The 20,877-nt window shown below is 38.2% G+C and overlaps 1 protein-coding gene across 1 annotated transcript in view; it reads right to left on the bottom strand.

The window, feature by feature from the left end:
* The window catches only part of OTOG (otogelin), a 94,342-nt gene that overhangs the window by 15,271 nt on the left and 58,194 nt on the right, over positions 1 to 20,877 (bottom strand). Inside the window, exons 34-43 of the mRNA XM_039707665.1 lie at positions 13,796 to 13,913; positions 13,046 to 13,125; positions 8,921 to 12,642; positions 8,108 to 8,276; positions 7,206 to 7,342; positions 5,924 to 6,013; positions 5,397 to 5,580; positions 2,520 to 2,740; positions 1,521 to 1,659; positions 448 to 642 (exon numbers count right to left, since the gene is read on the bottom strand). Of these exons, the coding sequence (XP_039563599.1) occupies positions 448 to 642; positions 1,521 to 1,659; positions 2,520 to 2,740; positions 5,397 to 5,580; positions 5,924 to 6,013; positions 7,206 to 7,342; positions 8,108 to 8,276; positions 8,921 to 12,642; positions 13,046 to 13,125; positions 13,796 to 13,913 (5,055 nt within the window). The remainder of the gene's footprint in view (positions 1 to 447; positions 643 to 1,520; positions 1,660 to 2,519; positions 2,741 to 5,396; positions 5,581 to 5,923; positions 6,014 to 7,205; positions 7,343 to 8,107; positions 8,277 to 8,920; positions 12,643 to 13,045; positions 13,126 to 13,795; positions 13,914 to 20,877) is intronic.

Here is a 20,877-nt window from a genome sequence, read left to right as displayed (position 1 = left end):
ATGATTTATCATAAACTGAATCTTTAAGGTTCATGTTGTTAGGGAGAAGAACTGGTCCATTATTTGGTGTGGTGAGGCAGAATTGCAATGAAAATAAACATGAATGCTGGCAGGACACACATGTATTATTCAAAATATGCAATTAACTGCTGCTGCATGTCATTTGAATGGGTATCAAAAGGTTGGACCCTTGGCAAAGGGCTTGGGTGAAAAGGAGGCAAGGCCTAACACGATTACAATAATTGAATACAATTGTGTATCCTTGTGTGTATCACAAGGACATTCCCTGCTTGCTCACTGCACAGTTAATGTTTACTCGAGATCTAGAATCCTCAAATGAATGACATATTCAGAGCTCACACAACACCAAACCAGACTCAACTTAAGAATAAGGAAGTGTCTGACCAACTTGCAGATAATAAAGAAGAAAATCACATCCAAATATACCACATTTTTCTTCAGGAATACAGACAGCAGTATGGGTCCGGTGAAGGAGGGTCCCTCCAGCACAGACGCAGCCTTCTGTCAGCACTGAGCAGGAGCCTGAGTCCAGAGGAGCCACCTCTTTATTCTCACAACTCTCTGGAACCTCACAGGCAGCTATGCAAGGCTGGTAGGAGAAGTTTTCAGAGCAGGGGAAGGCTAGGAAGGAAATAAATAAATCAGACATTGTTCAAGTTGTAATTCCATGAGGCAACACCTAAGAGAACACATTATTGTCTTCTTGTCAACTTCCTGTGCTCGTCAGTTGAGTTGGATCTACCAGCCTGAAGCACCAACACAGACCAGTTACCTACATAACAAATTAAAACATAAGGAATCTGCAAGCACTTCTACTTTTCTTCTTGTAATAACATTTTCATCAAGCTTCAGTTTGCATTTTGGCAGCAGAGTTGCAAACCATGCAACAGTGCTGACACAAAATAATTCAAACTTCAAAACCATTTTCAAATACTATACAGATCAGTCACAGTGCTCTGAATGAGTAATATGAATAACTTGCAGTGGCCAAAGAAAATGCATCATTGTGGTATAAAAATAAGTGTCAATGTGTCTCTTCACAATGGATCGAATACATATTTACAGCTATATTTTGTAAGAGCTCCTTTTAACAGTTATTGCTAATAAAATCCATACAAACTGAAGAATTAAAAAAAATTGGCTCAAAACCACAGACCTTCTTATGTTATCACTGAAGGGGGCTTTTCCTAAGTGATCATGGACAGCACAAAGAGATGCTGTGATCCAGCTACAGATCCTATTTGGCCTTACATTTTAGTGTTGCTGTGGGAAAATTCTGCTGCCAGGATGCCCTAAGATCTCAGGTTTTACTCCTAACACTCCATCTAACCTCAAAGGTGTTTCATTTCCCTAATCCCATCTCCAAAGGCACAGCTTTCTGCAGCAGCATCAAAGTACGTGAAGACACAAGAAGCACTGGTATATTCAACTTATAGCAATTCTTAAATTACTCAAATTTTGTCTAAAAACAGAGGTGGGCATACATGCAGAATACTTACGGCAGTAATCAGAGCTCCTCCACTCTATGCAAATATTGAATTTGTTGCACATTGCCACATAGGCAGCTAGTGAAACACAGGGATTTTGAATGTACTCAGTGTCTCGAGCCCATATATCACAGAATTGCTCAGGTGGAATCTAACAAAGGAAAAAACAGAGATGGCACATTCATAGAGGCTATGCTAGGTAGGAAAGCCTGACCTTTAAAAATATCCACTACAAAGAAGGCAAGAGTTCTTGGTTCATGGTAAACTTCCATTAGTGTACAAGGATAATCTAATAATATTTTAAAGTAAGACTTCCTGAACACTGACATGATTATACTCCTTGATTTCATCTCTTGTATGTGCCAAGGTAAGAGGTAATACAGTTTTTCTAGTAGAAGGCACAATTACTTTGTTCCTTTTTACCTCTACATTTTTACCTACTTTTGGTCTCCTCTTCATCAAAATCAGCTATATACAAAGGTCAAATGATAAATGGACTCATATGACCACAAATGATTTATTTGCACACCAGGAGTTTGCTATTTGCTTTAGGCTTGCTTTCAAGGGTCCGTTCTGCCCTCTCACATCTCCAAGTTGGAACTCTGTCTCTAGAGCCTTTGAGAATGCAGGTTCTCAGATTTCCTATTGCAATTCTGGACTTGTTAAATTACTGAAGGCTTAAGGATTCATTAAATCCTGGAACTATTTTCTCTTACATTTTTCTACATCTTACTGATGCAGGTGAATGACCTGTGACTGGTTTATGAATTATGCTGTATTTCAAAACTAACAGAGGTGAAAATTTGAAAGTTGTTTATTGCAACTCTTCTACCAAGCTGCCATACTCTTCAATTACTTTTACCTTGCAACTCTAAGCACACACAAAAATATACATCTCATTCAACAGATATGGTTACACGTAGCCTCACATTAGTGAAATTACCATGTATACAAAATCATATCTTGAACTGCAGCTTTCTCAAAACATAAGCTTTGAAATAGTTAACATACATAAGGGTGACAGCTGCTGAAGGTCTGGTTCAACACCATTCTTAAGCACTCTGAGCAGTCCATGACTGAGCAATTAGTTTCCTGATGCCTGTCTTCTCCGACATACTTTAACGTGTCTGGCACTTGCCAGCTGTCTATAAAAGTCGAGGGTGAACTGCTTTGGCTTAAAAATGTCCTGTTGGGAAGCATCAAGTCATTTTCCAAGCTTCTATCACAAAACCCTATGAATTACCAGAAGAGAAAAAAAAAAAAGCAGCTTAACACATGTGAAATATGTTGAAGTGGTATATTCAAAAAAGTAAACATCTTTTCAAAATCTTATACAACATGACAGTATCACAACCTACAACAGATGTAAAAGATCTTTGTTAGGATCAAAATACACAAAATTCAGAAAAAAGAAGGAAAGCAAAAGTAAAGATGCATCTCTGGACGGATATCTACTGCACATCAAAGAGCTGCTCAGAAAGCCCAGCTAAGAAACTGGACGTTTGCTCCTAACCTGCACAAACACTAAACAAAAATGCATTTTAAAAAAGGTTGCAAAGCACCTCCACGTACAGCAACAAGTTAAATTTGTAAATGTTATCAGAAAAGGGAACAACCATAAAATGTCAGGATGCCTATGTGATACCAGAAGGCAGCATCATATTCTTCTTTCTGTTTTAACTAAAGTAGTAAGAAATTTTGAAACACTTTGGAACAAATGGAGCAATTTAAAATGGGTGGTGACCATGGTCAGCAAAGAACATTCAAGTATTGCAGTAGTCTCCTCAGAATATCCTTTAAAAACCAGCAGATAGAAAAAAAGAATGATTCTTTCTTCCCAACCAGTTTCTAAGACTCTTGTATAAGGCTTCTAGCGTGTTTTCTTCTGTTGTCTCCACAACATTCTTTATCTGCTCAAAAAAGTATTTGTGGATTCCACCCATTTCTAAAGAACTTGTCTGTTTTACCATTTTTAGCAATTCCTGATGACAGTGATACAGCAACAGGCATTTCCAAACTGTGTCTGATTGAACCTTTTGAGTCTGTATTTGCAACACAAACAGGAAGTACAAGATGGCTCTGAAAGACTCAGAGAGTAAAACAGCTTTCCAAACTGATTGAACCTTTTGAGTCTGTATTTGCAACACAGACAGGAAGTACAAGATGGCTCTGAAAGACTTCAAAGGATTGCTGTCATGTCAGGGACATCTTTTCTCACTTCTCTTACACATTGACGAGGAGATTTAAAACAGTTTTAAAACTAAAACTCCACATTTTTCTTGGCAGGATTCCGTTGCAACTAGAATTGACGTGCTTTAAATCTTTTTCACCAGTTTTGCTATAGAAATGTCCATGTTCCCCTCCCACATCCCTCATCTCCCACCCCCCATCCTCTTCAACAGCTGCCACATTTGCCCAATCCTTGCACTTTAAAAGACACTGTTGTTTCTGGATCCTTCCAAAGGATGCTTGTGCTACAAACCTGTATGGTCTTTTCAATTTTAGCATTTTCATGAAGCTGGGAAATCAAGACCTACCAATACTGCAGTTCAGCTAAAAGATGAGAGTATGCTGCTGAGAAAATATGCTGCTAGTATTTGCACTAACACAGAAAGCACAGAAAGGAGTTTAGGCTGGACTAATTCACTCTGAAAAGATGCAGTACAATGAGCTCATTTGAGGAAGGCTCTGGAAGTGGCACCAGGCAGCACTGTGCAGGCAGACTTATGCAGAGAACCTCCCAGTCAGAGGTGAACACCAGAAATACACAGCACATTCCCTGAAGAAGTTGTACTTGCAACACCATCCGCAGGAGTGTGTTGTCATCTAGTCAAAATGCCTGGTAAACCAGGAATGTAAGGTTCCCAATCCTCCCTACCACAGTAAGCAAACAGGTAAAGGCAAAAGAGAATCTCTGGATAACTTGAATCAGGATTATTATAAATATCCACTGTATTTATTGTCTTTTTTCTTTTTATCTAATACCAATTAGCCAAAAAGAGTGAGAACAATACTGAAAACAAAAGTTAGGGCAAATGAGAGATAGCAATCAAATTTCAAAATGGCGTAAACTGAAACTCTCTTTGTGAGAAGCACATTTCTGTCAGCAGGACTGGAAACTGGACTGAGCTATTCCTGGTATTTGATACTGAGCTACAGGCATTTGCCCTTTCTGAAACTGGAAAGATATCCACTGTAATTATATGATCTCCTTAATCCTGATTTCCAGCTTCAATTTACAGCATAAATTTACAGATGCAGCTACCAAAGCGGGGATTTATATCAGCAAATACATGCTTGCAAAAGCTGTAATACCACCAGCTTATTCAAGGCTGTACTTTTTAGAAAAAGAAATAAAGCAGGAGAACACAGACCTAACCGTGCAGGCCTAACAGAGCAGTGCACATAACAGACCTAACACAGTGCAACAGTATTAAGAAATTCCCTCTAAAGTATTTTCTCCAGCAGTTAAACTAGTATTAGTTCTCTGAAGTTTACATTTAATGGGAATTCTGACCTTTAGAAACTGAAAATAGCACATACCACTTCCTATCAGATGGCTATCAAACCCTAAATCTGTAAATGACCATATTGGAAATCGTGGACTTAGACCTGTCTTGGTAACTGCAATCATGCCTGTGGTTCACACAGCTTACAAACAGAAGCAGCACTGTGGGCAAAGAGTGATGAGAGGAATAAACACAAATATAATTTCAACAATAAATAAAATTAGTAATAGATTAATTCTAACAGTATCTTAAAATTTACAGTAATATGCAATACATTTCTGGGACAGACCCTGCAATAAATAATTTTTATAATTAGGAAAATGTGTCTCCCTAGCAAAGCATCTGAAAGCCTTTATTTCTTGCACTGCTCTATACTTACCACATAGTCCCAAAGCTCTTGGTTCTCTGGTACTGTTCAACTCAATAATCATGACACCTGTGTTGTGAAACCACTGAATTCTGATTTTTGTTGGGGTCTCAACTGCATACTTGAAGCCTGAATCTTCAACTTTGTATCCATATTTTCTAACAGTAGGCCAAGCAGATCTTGAATTTACTGTTATCTAAACGACACATAGAAGAGAGTTTAATGGTCTGGAAGAAGAACTAAGGCCAGATTTTTCACAGCTTAGCAATCTAAGTCCTAAGTAGATTCAGAAGCAGTCAGGTTAAAGATAATACAGGTACCAAAGGTACTAATGAGTCTTACCTCATTAACTGCCCTTGGATCACAGTTTGACTCTTTGAATTTACCAGGAGAAATTTACTTAATTACAAAACTGGAACATTGAATCATATGAACACCTGTGGTGATCTACTCTACTCCTCGGTATCCAATTGAGGAGGCAGCTGACTGCAGAAATAAGGTGTTACCTAAAGGAAAATAAAACCCCCCAAAATACTTACTTTTCTGCTTAAACGATTGATAATAATTTGATTTGATATATAAGTTAGGTTCAACATTGCCAGGCACAAAGAAGTTGAATTTGAATTATTCTGTGGAGAAAACAAAAATATATCACCCATAGCCATGATGTGCAAAATCTAAATACATTGGTTGCTTACTTGTTTTAGGTACTAGGACATTAAGGATTTTGGGGGATTATACTATTAAGAGAGGAAAACCATTGGTGGTTGCAGTTTCAAGTCAAGACTACAGAGTTTCTCTGGATAAACAAACAAAATACTATGACCTCATTATTTCCAGCAACTGAGCTATATCATACAATCTTGGAATTAAAACAGAAATACAGGTTTTCAGGGGGAAAAACAATGGTGAACTAGATGTTTGGACAAAAAAATACAAACTACATATCTGAAGGTCTGCAAGGATGAGACTGGGAATGATGAATCTGCATGATATGTACACCACAGAGGTAGTGCATCAGGAAAAAATGCATACTTGCTGAGCTACATTGGGGTGAATAAAACAGAAGATATTGAATACAAGAGGAAGACAAATCTGAACGTCACAAACACATTGTCTTCATATCAGTCATACTGAGCTTCTGAAATTAACTTCCATTACATGAAACCTGAAACCAAACTTTGCAGTGGACATTTATATAGACATCAAATGACCTTGCCTTCACAGGAGAGACTGGAGTTAAGAAGAGTTTTGAAAAGTCTCACAAGAAATGAGCTTTTCATGACAAAAGCCAACCCACACTACCCCATCAGACAGGATCCCCATTAGGCTGTCTCTCTCTCTCCTGTGTCAGAAACTTGGAAAGCACAGGATGGCATTCCTACAGTCTTTTATGGCTCTGAAGATGGGTGTTTCCAGCCCACATTTGTTCATATGAACATAGATAAAAATAGTGCATGGAAAGAGACTGTTGGGGTAGTGGTACAACTGTGGTGGTATTGGTAATAAGACAGCACTCACAAAAGTGACTAATGATGTACATCCACTAAATCTCTCATCAACTTGTCCATATTACACATACCACAGGATAACATGGACCCACCTCTCATCTTCCAGCTGTTTCGCTATGTATTTACAGCCAGGTGTTGTTAGAGTGTTATACAAGTCCTAAGTATTGTGAAATGCAAGCACAATTCATAGATATTGCACAGAAGTGAATAATAACTACAATAAATATAAAGTATTATTATGGTCTTGCCTTTCAGATACATCTTATTAGCAGTACCAAACACCTTTTGTTAGCTGATAAATGTTAGTTACCATTCTACAGTCAAGGACATGGATGGTTATAGTTTCATCTGGAGTTTGACTAACAATGTAGGATGCTTCTTTGAATAAAGCCAAATGATTTCCATCATAGGTTACAATGCTCAAATCAGAGAAAATGGTGCAACGACCTAAGGAAAAAAAATAAATGTATTTTTAACTTACTTTAGAATTCCAGTAAATCTTACAAAATATGAAGATAAGCCAATAAATTTTATATGATGAACAAGCCTATTAAGAGATTCCTATATGCAGCACATATTTTCACATATATGATACTGGTGCATCTTTCTAAATGGACAGCAGAATCAAATCCTGCATATTTTCAGAGGAGCAACCTGCAGACCTCTGCAATCAGCTACTTCCTTACAGTTCTTGTCAACAAAGGCTTGCAATTCTTAGAAATTCCAAAGAAAAATCATGTGTGACAGCAGATCATGCCAGATCCATAGTTCACCTGCAGTCTTATTCCTAAGATGAAAAGCTTCATTTTTCCTCATTCTTATTGCTAAAGCTTTTGTATTTCAGTGGGCTTGGAGCTTTACTCCAAGTAATTTCACACTCTAAAGCCTAAGCAGAAGTGCCAATTGCTAACAGAGTCTCCAGACTGCTAACAGAAGTAGTCAACACTCTAGGAAATCTTTTCATCCTGAAGTAGTTAAGAATAGAACCAAAGAAACCTGTATTGATTAGGTGGCCCCTGACTAGAGAGATAACAAGAATTGTCTATGAATATAAAACTACAATTATAAATCTCCTTCAACAATGAATTACCAAAAAAATGTGCATCTTCTACTTCTATGCTGTGTATAGAAATGTCAGTTCTTACCCTTCTTACACATGCATTAAACTGTTACCTGAATGCACTTCAAAAGTACTGCAGAATTAAAACTTACATGCACATTCCCACTTTGGGCAGCATTTGTCACCATTTGTTTGAGTAGCAAATCCTAAAACTCCACAGCTGGGTTGAGTAGCATTGTATGGGCAGTTCTGTGACTTGTTAACCTGGATCAGCTGTCCATCCAAGCAAATGTGTTTTATGCACTCATTCTCTGTGATTGGCTAAGGCAGATTCAATAAAAGACAAAGGTTACCATTCATACCAACTTAGTATCACAATATTGTATCATTTTTGTTGAAAAAGGGATTCACATTCTTCAGGCACAGAATACTTATTGATCCCCATGATGCTGATGGAAGCTACAGGCAAAGATTATCTTTGAAAACCGACCATTCTGAGGATAGATTAACTGTTGTTCTATAGTAAAGTTGAGAACAGCACTACTGAATTTTTAACTTTACAATGAAAAAGGTTGAGAAGGGAAAAATATGGAAGGAAACAAGCAGGAATGGTAACAGGGATGTCTAGAAATATGTGCTTAAAAGAGGACAACGAGACAAAACACTGATGCTGGACAGTATGAAACATCTTTTTTTGTCAAAAACCCCATTCTTGTAACAGTCATACCCAGGAAACTGACGTCTGAAACCCAGTCTAGTACAACATTTTGAAAAAAATGTTATGCATAATGAAGTTACCCAAGGTTTGAGATATAATGGATAACATAATCAGGCTCCTTTGTTTGATACAGGTATTTTAAGTCCTAAAGATCAAGGCGTGGCTCACAATTTTATTTTTTAATCAGTGTCTAGAAATAACTAAGGCATGTTCCAAAGCAGGCAGGTAACTATTTATATCTACTCACTGTACAAGTTTGAAGAGTTGCTGTTTCTTGAGGCAACATAAAAGGTGATGCTGCAGCTCCTGCCATGGCTTCAGCTATTGCCAGTCCATCAGAAAATGTAGTGAAGGCACGAAGTGGTTTGGTAGATGAAATAAATGAGGAAATTGATGGAGCTGCTGCTGTGTCATTTGGATGATCAGGTATCATTAGCAGTGAACTCACAGAAGGTGTTTGCATCTCAGATGTTACTTCAAATTTTGAAGTTTTAGTACTGACTGATGATGGAGCTATAGAAGAAAACACTTTTGATTCAGCAGATGAATGTGCAGTGGACAGAACTGAAGTTGTGTTTGTGAAATACGGAGGGTAAAATGTCTGAGGTGTAACAGTAACACCCTGAGTAAGGACAGACTGGAATCCTGCTGTTAATTCTGACTCTTCAGACTTCACTGTGTCGAGGGGCATGGCTCCTTTTGCTTCTGAAGTAACAGAAGGAGAGCTTGAGGTGGGCTCTGTGACTGCTGCTGCTCTGTCTGAAGCTGCTGATGCAGTACTGAGGTTCTGTCCGGCACTGCTAATCGCTGGAGAGGCTGAAGCTGCAGCAGATGAACGGGGCTCAGAGGGCAAGGCTGTCCTTGGTAGGATCACAGAGCTGTGGGTGGTGGCTGAAGGTGTGACCTGCTCAGGCAACACCACAGCTTCCTCTGTGCCACTTTCCCTTGATGTAGAGCCCAATGCAACAGGAACTTCTGTTGTTCCTAGCGGCAAAACCATTGAAGAGGTTGACTCAGAATCCAGTGAAGGTGATGCTTCAAGTGTTTGTCTTGAATCAAGGGATTTAGTAAATGAGGCCTGATGTGTAAATTTTAGATCTGTAGCTGTCTTTTGTGTGGAAAATGAAGGAAACAGTTCTTTTTTAATTGTTGCTGAAGAAGAGGAAGTGGCAAGCACTTCTGGTGAGAAAGGGGGAAATTTGGTGCCAAAAATCAAGTCAGCTGTTGCTCTAGCTGGGACTGTAGGCTGCAAAACAGAAGTTCTTGATACAAGTGGCTGCGTGACTGCATCAGTTAAATGCAAATATTTTTGAGTCGGTAAAATAACTTTGGTAGGACCTACTGAGGTAGGTAACACACTTGAATGAGTGCCTTCAGGAAGTGAGGTCTTTAAGGAAGTCAGTTCTGCTGTAGCTTCAGTTGTGCTAAAGACAGGTTGTGGCTGACCAGGGGATGGTGTTAGAGATTCTGCAGGATACTGGTGAACTTGGCTTGTCAGCGAAGGTTCAGAGGTCTGATGACCAAGTTCTGTAGTCTTCTGAGCAGAATAAGGTGGTATAACAGTGGTCCTAGTGGTTGGTACCAAAGGTTTAGCTCCTGAAGATGTCTGCAAGGAGAATGGGCCTGCTAAAGATGAAGACAGGGATGGCTGAGCTGCAGTTGCTGGAATTTTCACTGCTTCTGTTATACTTTGGACTGCAGGTTTTAATGCTGTAGAAACCATTTTAGTTTCTACCGAGTATTTTGGTGTGGTTGTTACTTCTGGTAGGAGTTGTGTTAAAGTTGAATAAACTAATTTATCTCCTAGATATTGAGAGGTGGAGGAAGTGTAAGAAGGCTTTGTTTCTGGAAGTGCAACAGAAGGGGACAGAGAGGATTTTTCTTTGCCTGTCATTATTTTTTTGGTTGTTATGAGCTGACTGCTGAATTCAGAGGTTGGGGAGAATGTGGCACCAGTGATACTCACTAGTAATTTTTCATCTGGTACTGTTGTTATTGAACTTGATTGTTCTAATACAGAAGATAAAATAGAGAAAGTGGGGACTGGAGAGGTCTTTTCTGTTGTTAACATAGTTTTCTGTATAGTTGTTCTAGGATATAAAGAGGTTATTTCAGGGGATGTACTCATGGAACTGAGAGCTGTCAGCGATGCCTCTTTTCCATCTGAGGGCAGTGAAGGAAGAGAAAGGTTTAAAGAAATTAGAGAATCTGATGGTGAAAAAGACAAAGCAGATGGCTTTCCTGTAGAGATGGTAGCAATACTTCCTACTTGTAATTTATCAGGCTGTGTTTTCAACAATGTGGTTTCAGTCCCACTAAGGACAGCAGGTGGAGATCCAGTGATGGATGTTCTTTGAGGTGATTCCCTTTCTGTAGCTGTGGTGGTTTCTTTGGTTTTCACTGCTGATGTCATAACACTATCTGGGTATGCTGGACTGCTTGTCTTCACTGTACTTGAAACCAGAGCTGACTCATATTCAGTAGATATTTTTCCAGAAAACAAAGTTGACTTTGTTGCTATTTCAAGAGGGGATGTTCTTTTGGATGTTACCTTAACAGACAAAGGTGTCGCACTGCTAGTCTCAGCCATGACAGGATATTTAGTGTATGATGTAGTCAGGAACTCAGTTGTGTTTAGAACCGTGTGTAAGGAATATCCTGTAGTTGAAACAGTTTTAAATGTTTTTTTTAATTCACCTGAAGCTGGAGAAGCAGGAGTAGGAGCAGACACTTCAGGTTTCTTTGTAGAAAGAATGAAGGATTTTTCAGTACTAGAACTAGCATGTGGTGAATAGGGAGGGAAATGGGAACTTGACATATGCTCCACATGAGATGTTATTTTTGGAATTTCCTTTATATGAGTTGTAAATGACAACAAAGTTGTTTCTGATGATCTCTCTTGGGTTTGTAGAGTTGTCATCTTTGGACCTGGAGTTGTAGTGAAAAGAACCTCTGGAGTACCAGTCAGGTGTTGAACCATTCCAAGAGGAGGTTCTGTAGTTGTCTTTCCTACTGAAACAGGTGGCGTGGATGTTGGTGAAAATGTAGTCTTCACACTCTGTTTGGTTAAAACAGCTGCTGTTCCTGAGGCTGAAGACGCTGGCTTTAACAAAGATGAAGTAGTGAGTATAGGAGAAAATGATGTCACTGTAACATTAGCTACTGTGGTAAAAGACTGTTCTATGCTTATTTTTGTCCCTTCTGAAGCTCCTGTTAAGTTTACTGGTGGTGTATATGAAGGCATTTCCAGAGGTGATGTAGGAAGCTGTGGCACATAGGCAGTAGTTTTTTCTGTTATGGATTCAAATGAACTGGGTGTAAATGTTGTGAGTCCTTCTGGCTTTACTTGTGCTTCTTTCGTGGGAAGTGTTCTTGTGGCCATTTCTGATAACTCCATTATTTTAGTTTTGACTGGCATTTCTGTTGTTCTTAGTATAAGTGGTGCCCCAGTAAAAACAGAAGTAGCAATTGGTTTTCTCTCTGGTTCTGCTCTTGTGGTCACTGCAGGTGTAGCAGTTGCTGTCTGAGGTTCTGTAGCCCTAAGCAGTTTAGTGGAGCCACTACTGATCAGCTGTATCCTTGTGGAAGCTTCTGAACTGACAGCAGAGGGAAACAAAGGAGAAATGTCAACAGAAGCAGACAAGCTTACATTAGATTTCCTTGTCCCAGTCATTGCTGTAGTGCTTCTCCCAGAAGTAATTTCTGTTGACTGTGAAGAAATAGTCAGTGATAAAGTTTTGGCTGGAAGCGTTTTATTGGATGTAGTAGCCAAAAACTGCAGTTTCTCTGTAGTTGCTGTGAGTTGCAATTTTGCAGCAAGTGTTGTTTCCCTGTCCTTTGCTTCAGGTACAGGAAATGAAGTTGCCTCTTCACGTATCACTGCCAAACTTGCACTTGGTGTTAAATGGGGAACTGCTGGGGTTTGAGTGCTGAGAAGCAAAGGTGGGCTGTCATCTGCAGGTTCAATGCCTGAAAGCAGACACAAGAAAACAGGCTGAAATTCATTATTAATTATAGTGACAGAGCCACCAGAGTTCTAGGTTAACTCATATAACTGATCTTTTCAATAGCCTTTAAACTTCTAAAACTCAAAGACAAACTTAAAAATAAATTAAACAAATAATTTGCTTGACATCTAATGTTACTGAAATGTTTTATGAATAAAGAATATCTTTCTTAGTTTAAAATTTGTCTCATATTTTTGAGGAATTAAATTATTTTAACTAAAATCTATGTTTAGTGAGTTCAAGGTTCACATAACTAAGGTCACAGTTACACAAATGTAGGCACTGATATTTGAAATTATGACTAAAGAACTAATTAATTATTAAGCTAAGTCTAATATATGATACAAGTAAGTTTTCAAACATACAGTCTTCAAAATACACGCATCTTTGAGTGATTTCATCCAGCAACATGTTGAGAGGACAGGCAGGGATGCATCCTTCCACTCTAAAAGAAAAACAATCAATATTAACTAGTTGAATAGTATCTTCTGGATCAAGCATTCATTTTCAGGGAAAGAATCTATACATAAAGTATGTTTAAGCAGACAGTCTGGTACACCTCAGTGTACTCCTTCAAAATGTCATTGCCATGGCTTCCACTCCCACTCAGATCTAAGGGAAAGCATGAACTCTATGACACTCAGCTTTTGAAATGAACAGTCACAGATTCAAGAGTGAATAAGAAATACCCAATATTTTTACATGTCAAAATCTGAGTGTCAAGTTTTACCCGATTTAGCACAAATTTCACTTCACAGGAAAGAGCAAGGCCAGATATAGCTGTTGCAGTGACATAATGGAAAAGCAAGGGCACAACTGTTTGAAACAAAGTTGTGATAACCTTTCCTCATTAATACTCTGTAATACTCCCAAAATGAAAGTTACAAATATAGCAGTCATTCCAGAACCTGACAGTACACCAAAGGCTTAGATGTCATGTTTGTGTGGCTACAGCAGCAGGTTTTATTCCATTTCTTTCATCTTTCACTTAACCTCCTTACCCAAGAATATAGTCCAGATATGTTAAGTGTACATTTGGACCCTCGTACTCCTATTATCCTGCTTAAGTGTCTTACCTAAATTACACACTTTTCCATAAAAATACAAACACTTACTTTGGTACTGTCTGACAGTTTTTTCCCAAAGGGTCCCTGCATGTTTTGAAGCAAGGGCTTGTGCAGGCATCATAACGCCATTCACAAGTAGAACGGGACAGAAGATTAAATTTGACATCTGAAAAACAACAAAGATCTGTTACTCCTGTATTCCTTTAAGCACTCACAGATACGTATCACTAAGAGGCATGCCTTACATTTGCTGTAGCATCTACAAACAGTGTTTATTGAAAGACTTTCAAGCCACATAATAGGAACACAAATTTAAATGCATTCCAGCCTTCCCCCACCTCCACGCAGAACAGATCCCCAGCACAATGGTGGATTAGCCCAGTGGCTCTTCCAACACCTGCAAGATTTACATGATATATCTGGATATCACTCCCTGCACTATAACAGCCCACCCCAGCTCTTCCAGCAGCAGCTAGGGCAGGGCAGTGATATTTACTGTACAATCATGCCTGCAGAAGACAACCATCATCATATAAGAATCCCCTCTAAACTGGTAAACCTGAGCTCCAAGCAATATCGTTCACAGCCTGGAAAGAGAAACTGCTCTCAAACAATGTTTACATTAAACATCAGAAAGAAAATGCTAACTACTTGGAAAGAATTTCCATTTTTGTGTTTTGAAGTATTTTTTAAGTTTTCCTGATCTTTGCTTGACTGAGATACAAGGAGTAGCTCTTTTATGTCTTTTTGAAGACAGTAACATTTTCCAAGAAGATATTGAGAAATTTTTATTCCTGTAATTTAGGGAATCTGCATTTATAATTAATTATCTCTGTCATTATTAACCATTAATGTCTTCTCTTAAAATACAAATAATTCTCTTAAAAAATAGAAATCTAACTCAGACAAAAGTTGGATTTCTATTTTTTAAGAGAATTATTTGTATTTTAAGATAAAGGGTGTGTATGTTGCCATCTAGTGTTACCCCTTCTACATCTCATTTTATACAGGAATGTAATTTGTCACTGCTTTTAAACACGCAATTCTTATGACAGTAAAATATGGATTTATTATGTTCTCATAAGAAGTTAAGTACATGTGACTGAATTCTTCTGTGACCCCTTCCAATGACACCAATATAAGTTACATAAATCTAATGGAGGAAGGGGATTTTTGCCATACATTTTGGTGACTGATGTATGAGGACTTGTATTCATGGACTCACTGAGTGATAAAGTTGAAGGATAAAAGAAAACACATAGCAGAAATACAAGGTTTAAGATAGATATATCTTAAAAGAAGATATATGGCAGAAAGACAAAACATATCAGAGACCTGTTGGCACAGGCAATCACCAAAATTAGTGATAACAGTAAATAAATCCAAGTTGAATCTAGGAAATCACCTTCATTAGTCTACCCTAGATTAAGTAAGGAGACAAATCCATAACTTTCCACTCTGGCCACAGAACTCACCATTAACCACAGAGTAAGTTTCAAACACAATAAAAGTACAAGCTTGCAGAAGACACACTGTAACCTGATGAAGAATGACAGTTTCTCAATTTAGAAGGGTGGCCATGAATTAACACTTCCAAGTGCTGGGATTAACATACCATCTCCCATTCTCCAAATGAACTTTGACTTTTATGAAATGATAGCCACATTTTCCTCAAGATTTCCTACAGCTTAGGCTCTCAGAGTTTGGTGGTGTTGCATACTTTGGAAAGATTTAGCGTGAATTTCTACATAAATGCATAGCATTTGTTGAGTCTTTCATAAATGCTGCTTTCAATCAAGAACGCTTGTTCACAAATTTTTTCTCTACTTCTACAAAAATAACTATGGACAACAGAATAATTTGTGAACCAGGTTATAAAAAATTGCTTTCAAAGAGCTATAAAACCAATGGGCATTTAATTTTCCAGTCAAGGAATTTTTAGGGAATGGAGTATGCCAGGCCAAGCTCTACTGCTGTTTTTTAGTGTGCAAACTACATTAAAGAGCACACCAAATACCCACACCAAGAGTTGAGTATTTGTATGAATTGTTTTCCTTTTTCTCAGAAAGTTCTCAGGATGTCTCTGTAAACCCATAATGTATTATGATATTTGTGCTTTTTTATGAATTGTGGGAAAATTCTTTAGAGTATTAAGAAAACACCAGTTCAATAATTCATCGTATTAAGAGTTTTCACTATTGTCAACCTAACTTCTGGAATGCCCAAGCATCCCAAGGATCATGTCACTGTACAACAAAACAAAACAAAAAACAACACAAAAACACCTGCTCTGCACTGGTGCAGCCTCACCTCATCTCAAGCCCTGTGTGCAGTTTTGGTCACCACAATACAAAAAAAGGACATTCAGCTGCTAGAGAGTGCCCAAAGGAGCAATGAAGATGGTGAAGGGCCTTGAGGGGAAGCCACATGAGGAGTGGCTGAGGTCACTTGGTCTGTTCAGCCACCTCCACCACATGCTTCCCATTTTTTTAATACTTAAATTCCCCTTCCAGCAAGCAGTAACACGAGCTTACTGCAGCCTGAGCAGCAGCAGAGCTCCCTCACCACAGAACAATGATTCGCAGTTTACAGACAATGAATCAAGCCTCTCGTTCCAGGCATGTGTTCCTCAAAAGGATTCGTCATGGCATCTGGAGAAAGCCATGTGTCTCCTTGTCAAGTCTACCAGCATTTGTCTCCTGTTGGGTGACACAGCAAATCCTTCCCAAAATGGTGACTGATGTCCTGGGTGACAGTGGCTTTTAATAGATTAAAAGATATTTCCCAGCTCCTCTGCTTTCACACCTTCCTGAACACTGGAGAAGTGTTTTCTTCCCTGTAATTTATTATTTTCTTCTTCATGGCTTTCAAAAATTAAACTGGGATAACAACAGCAGTAGCTACCATTTAATGAAGATTTTTACTGTTTTATCACTGACAGACCACGAGGTTCTGCTGAGCCACAACCACCTTTCTTAGTAAATTGGCCACTTCTTTTTGTCAGTTGGCAATTCTTACTGTTCACAAGTTCCCGACCTTAATTTTCTATGCTGACTTTTATGTCACAGGGACAAAATCTGCCATTGTTAGAACCTCTGTAATATGAATAATTCCAAGTTATGCTCAAAAAATGGCTATTTACTTAAAAATAAATCCTAAAATTTGAAATGTTCCAGTGTTAATCAAAGGTTGTATTTAAAATAAACATCTAAAAAATAATTTAAAAAATCAAGTATTTGGATTTTCATTCTTACCTGATGCTTTTTTGATTTTTTTGCTACTTTAACACAATTTTTTTTTTAAATCTAGCAGGCACAAAAATTGCTTTAGAATTAGTTCTATTTGTAATGGAGGCAAAACTCTGCTTGGTAACTTAGATTGCCTGTCTCCTCAGTTACAAGTTTAGAAACATGAAACCCTATCTACCCACTTAACACACACAAACGAGTAACAAACCCTGCTCATGACTTCTAAGTTTCTGCAATGAGAAATGTAAGCAAATATCACTGGAAAAACTAAACTTTATGCCCAGCCAAAACATCACTGGAAGCAAAGTCCAATTACCTACCTCTCATCTACGTATGGTTCAGTTTACTATTACAATGTTAACACAACTCTTTAATCTCCTCCTATTTATTCAGCCAAAAATGGTAGGTCAAATGTTTGTGGAAAAACAAGGAAAAGAAAAGATGGAAAGATAGAAAAGATGGAAAAAAGGAAAGATGGTATTGTACAGAAGCCTCTGACTGCAGGAGCTATGAGGCAGATGTGTTCAGTGGCACACAAGGGATTTGCAGGTACAGCAGCAGTTGCTCAGCATTTTCCAGCCCCATGTCACGATCTTTTGGGCCAACAAAGCACACGAGCTCAAATTAAACTCAACAGCAACTCATTATGAGTGAATCAGGACACTCCAGAAAATTAATTCTGTTAATGGAAGTGGATAAGAGTAAATTGATGTTAAAACAGTCAGTAGTATCATGTGCAAAACTGACTTAAGGTAAAAAGATAGTTTTGTAAAAAACTTCTTCATTAAAGTGAATTTGATTTTCAGTTTTGCACCATGTTTCTGAATGTGACTGAGTTAATTAAAATACCAAGATTAGAAGGGCCCTGTATCAAACATAAACATTGAAAAATGCCTCTGTGCAGTGTGCCTATACTCAGTGCATCTTGATATTTTAATTTTAGCTGAAAATTCTCTCTAAAACAGGCTTTGTATTTACAGCAAGTTAGCTATTACAGCATGTAACCAGCATTATTAAATACTCTGTTGCAGAATGTATATGGGGCAAGTCGCATTTGCATAACAGACAAAAATAACTCATAGTGATCCTAAATGGGTGACAATTATATGAATGATAAAAGGTGACCAGTTTGAGCATATTGTTTTTAAAAAGGGTAAGAAAACAGCAGCTATATCCATAAAAAGGTCATTAATTCCCTACATACACTGATTTCCCAGCAATCTCAAATGGGAATTGATGGCTCTTACATGACACCTTTGTGTTTGTTCATCTTGTAAGAGTAAGGGTATTCTTTCTTTTGACTGAATGCATACCCATTTGTTTGCCAGCAAAAAAAACTCCTGAATAGAATGCAAAAATATATTTTCTTGCGAAAATGTACACACTACACATCAAAATTCAGTTTTCTACTCAATTTCCTCAAATGTTTGTGGGAACAAGACAGCAGAAAAATGAAGTATAATGAAAATAACCCAATTTTAAAGCTGAAGTGACTTCTCATGGCCAACACTTCCCAGCCTTGGTGTATCCCAACGTGACAATATTTATTGCGATGAAACTGGAAAAAGTGACTCGTCAGCTGACTTTAAACAGACATGTGTCTACTGCTTTGGTGAGCAGGTCACTTAAAATTCTTCCTTTTGAATGTGCGTCACAGAGCATGAAGAAGTCTCATGAGGAACTTTCTGGCCAAGGGGATTTACTGGGCCTATTATTCTGCTCCTGATATTTATCCTCTGATTCCGCAGGAATAGCTGCTCCCGGTTCAAGAGTTTCTGATCTAATATGCAAAGCATTTACAATAGTCAGCAGGAAACCCAATACGCCTTTGCCTGCGCACTCTGGAGCTGGTGTAACTTTTCCATTAACTTAAACAAATGCTGCTGTATTTTTAGACCATGTAATTACCCTACATCAGCAGGCTGGCCCTTGTGAAAGTACACTGGAGAAAGATTGGAGGCCTATGCTCCTCTGCTTATAAAACTCTGAAACCCAAGCCCTCGGATGTGGTGATTAATGAAATACCTCTTGATCATTTGATCTGATCCCACTTGCTGAGGTAAATTGTTTTAGTTTTCCATTGGCATAAATAGGATTTTTCGGTATAATGACTGGAGGGTAAAGACTTCACATTTGAAAAGACATACCATTCTGTGTTAATGGACGACCACTGAGAATTGGAACATGCTTTAACCTTCTTCATTCCTCCCTCAAAGATAAAAGACTAAGGAGATATTTTTGTTATGTCCCAAAAAAGTGCCTTGCTTGAAACGCTGTACGAACATCCCGGTAATAGCATTAGCCCTCTAATTCTGCCGCTCAAAAACCTCAACAGCTCTGTGATTACAAGCATTTGTCAAGAGGCAACAGGCATTTGGCAATGACAAAATCTGTCATTTTTCTGGAGTTGGAGTGTGCCAGTCAACAGCTGCATTAGGCTGTCAGCGTAATGTACTGCAAAACATCGGCAGATTCACAATGACACCATTAACACTTTAATTCAGTGTTTTGATAACAAGAAGCTCCACGAGCCATACAGTTGGCCTCTTCTGTCACAGAAATCAGAGGTTGCTTCAGGTTTGCCTGTGCCACAATTCAACACGGTTGTTGTAAAACATGGCCAGGCCATGCTTTACTTGATACAATATTTCTTTTTTTAATCTTTGCTTGTAAAACACATTTCAGTTTCAGAGAATGAACAATTGATTTTAAAACATAGTATTGCCAGGAACACTCATTTATTTCTACTAAATAAATAAATAAATAGTTAACGGATTTAAAACTTCAGTACAATAAAAAAGTTTTAGAACAAAATCACTTGCAGTGATTTTGGAATTATATATACTACACTTGGTTTCAGCAAGTAATTGTTGTCACTGAATTTCATAAATGAATAGGTTTGATGTGTCTAATGTGTTAAGGCAAGTGAAAGCTAAAGCAAAGAGTAGTTACAGGAATTATCTGCTTTGCTTTATTTTATATATCAATATAACTTCTTTCCTGTTTTTCCTGACCTCCAAGGCTACCTTCATTTCAGTGCAGGGTTCCACTTGTTTAAGAATATGTAAAAACTGTAATCCTTATTATTTCTTTTCCCTACTGATATTAAAAAAAAACCAAAAAACAAAAAACAAAACAATCCCCCCCCCCCACCCTCAAAAAACCGCAAAAACCAAAACCCACAGAAATGGAAATATCTTAAATTAATTTCTTTTTGTGTGTGTGGTTTTGTCATCAGCTCTTGTAGGAGTAACATCTGCAGCCAGCTCCTATGAAAGGATCCTCAGAGTGAATATCTTCGTTTCTGATCCTAATGTCTCAGTGGAATGTAACTATTATGGGAATGGGAATCTCACAGGTAGGTAAAAACACCCTCTGTTTTATACTCAAAAGCTGTATCTGTTCAAGAAACATTAGCGAAATGAACATCTGTATCCCCAAGAAGGGGTGAATACCCCCAGCTAGACGATGACAGAAAGTGGTCAACATCCCAACAGACACAGCATCTCTGAGTGGGTAGTGGATAAAAACCAAGGCATTTTTCAGGAGAAAATGAGCTTTGAAAGGTGTAGCCTACAGGACATGTCTTTAGCACTGGATGGCATTACTCCTGAGGAGGCCACAAGGTTAACAATGAGAATTCACTGTACAGAAATCTCTCTCTTGGCAGCAGGCAAAGGAGAGAAAATATTGTCCACACACCTTAAATTTTAGAGGTCTGCTCTTTTCTATTCCCTTTGTGAATCCATTATTTATGAGTATGAATGTTCTACTCCTGAAGAAATTTCTTACCACCTCCACAGCAAGTATTGCCCAGAAAATATCCATTAGGATATGTACTTCCAAATCCGTTTGGCAAAGAAAAAAAATTGCGTGTTAGGC

The sequence above is a fragment of the Passer montanus genome, unplaced genomic scaffold (genome assembly GCF_014805655.1).
Source record: "Passer montanus isolate IOZ18808 unplaced genomic scaffold, ASM1480565v1 scaffold2, whole genome shotgun sequence".
Lineage (NCBI taxonomy): Eukaryota > Metazoa > Chordata > Aves > Passeriformes > Passeridae > Passer > Passer montanus.
Note: the sequence above shows the minus strand (reverse complement) of the source record. Positions and strands in the feature narration are given on the sequence as shown.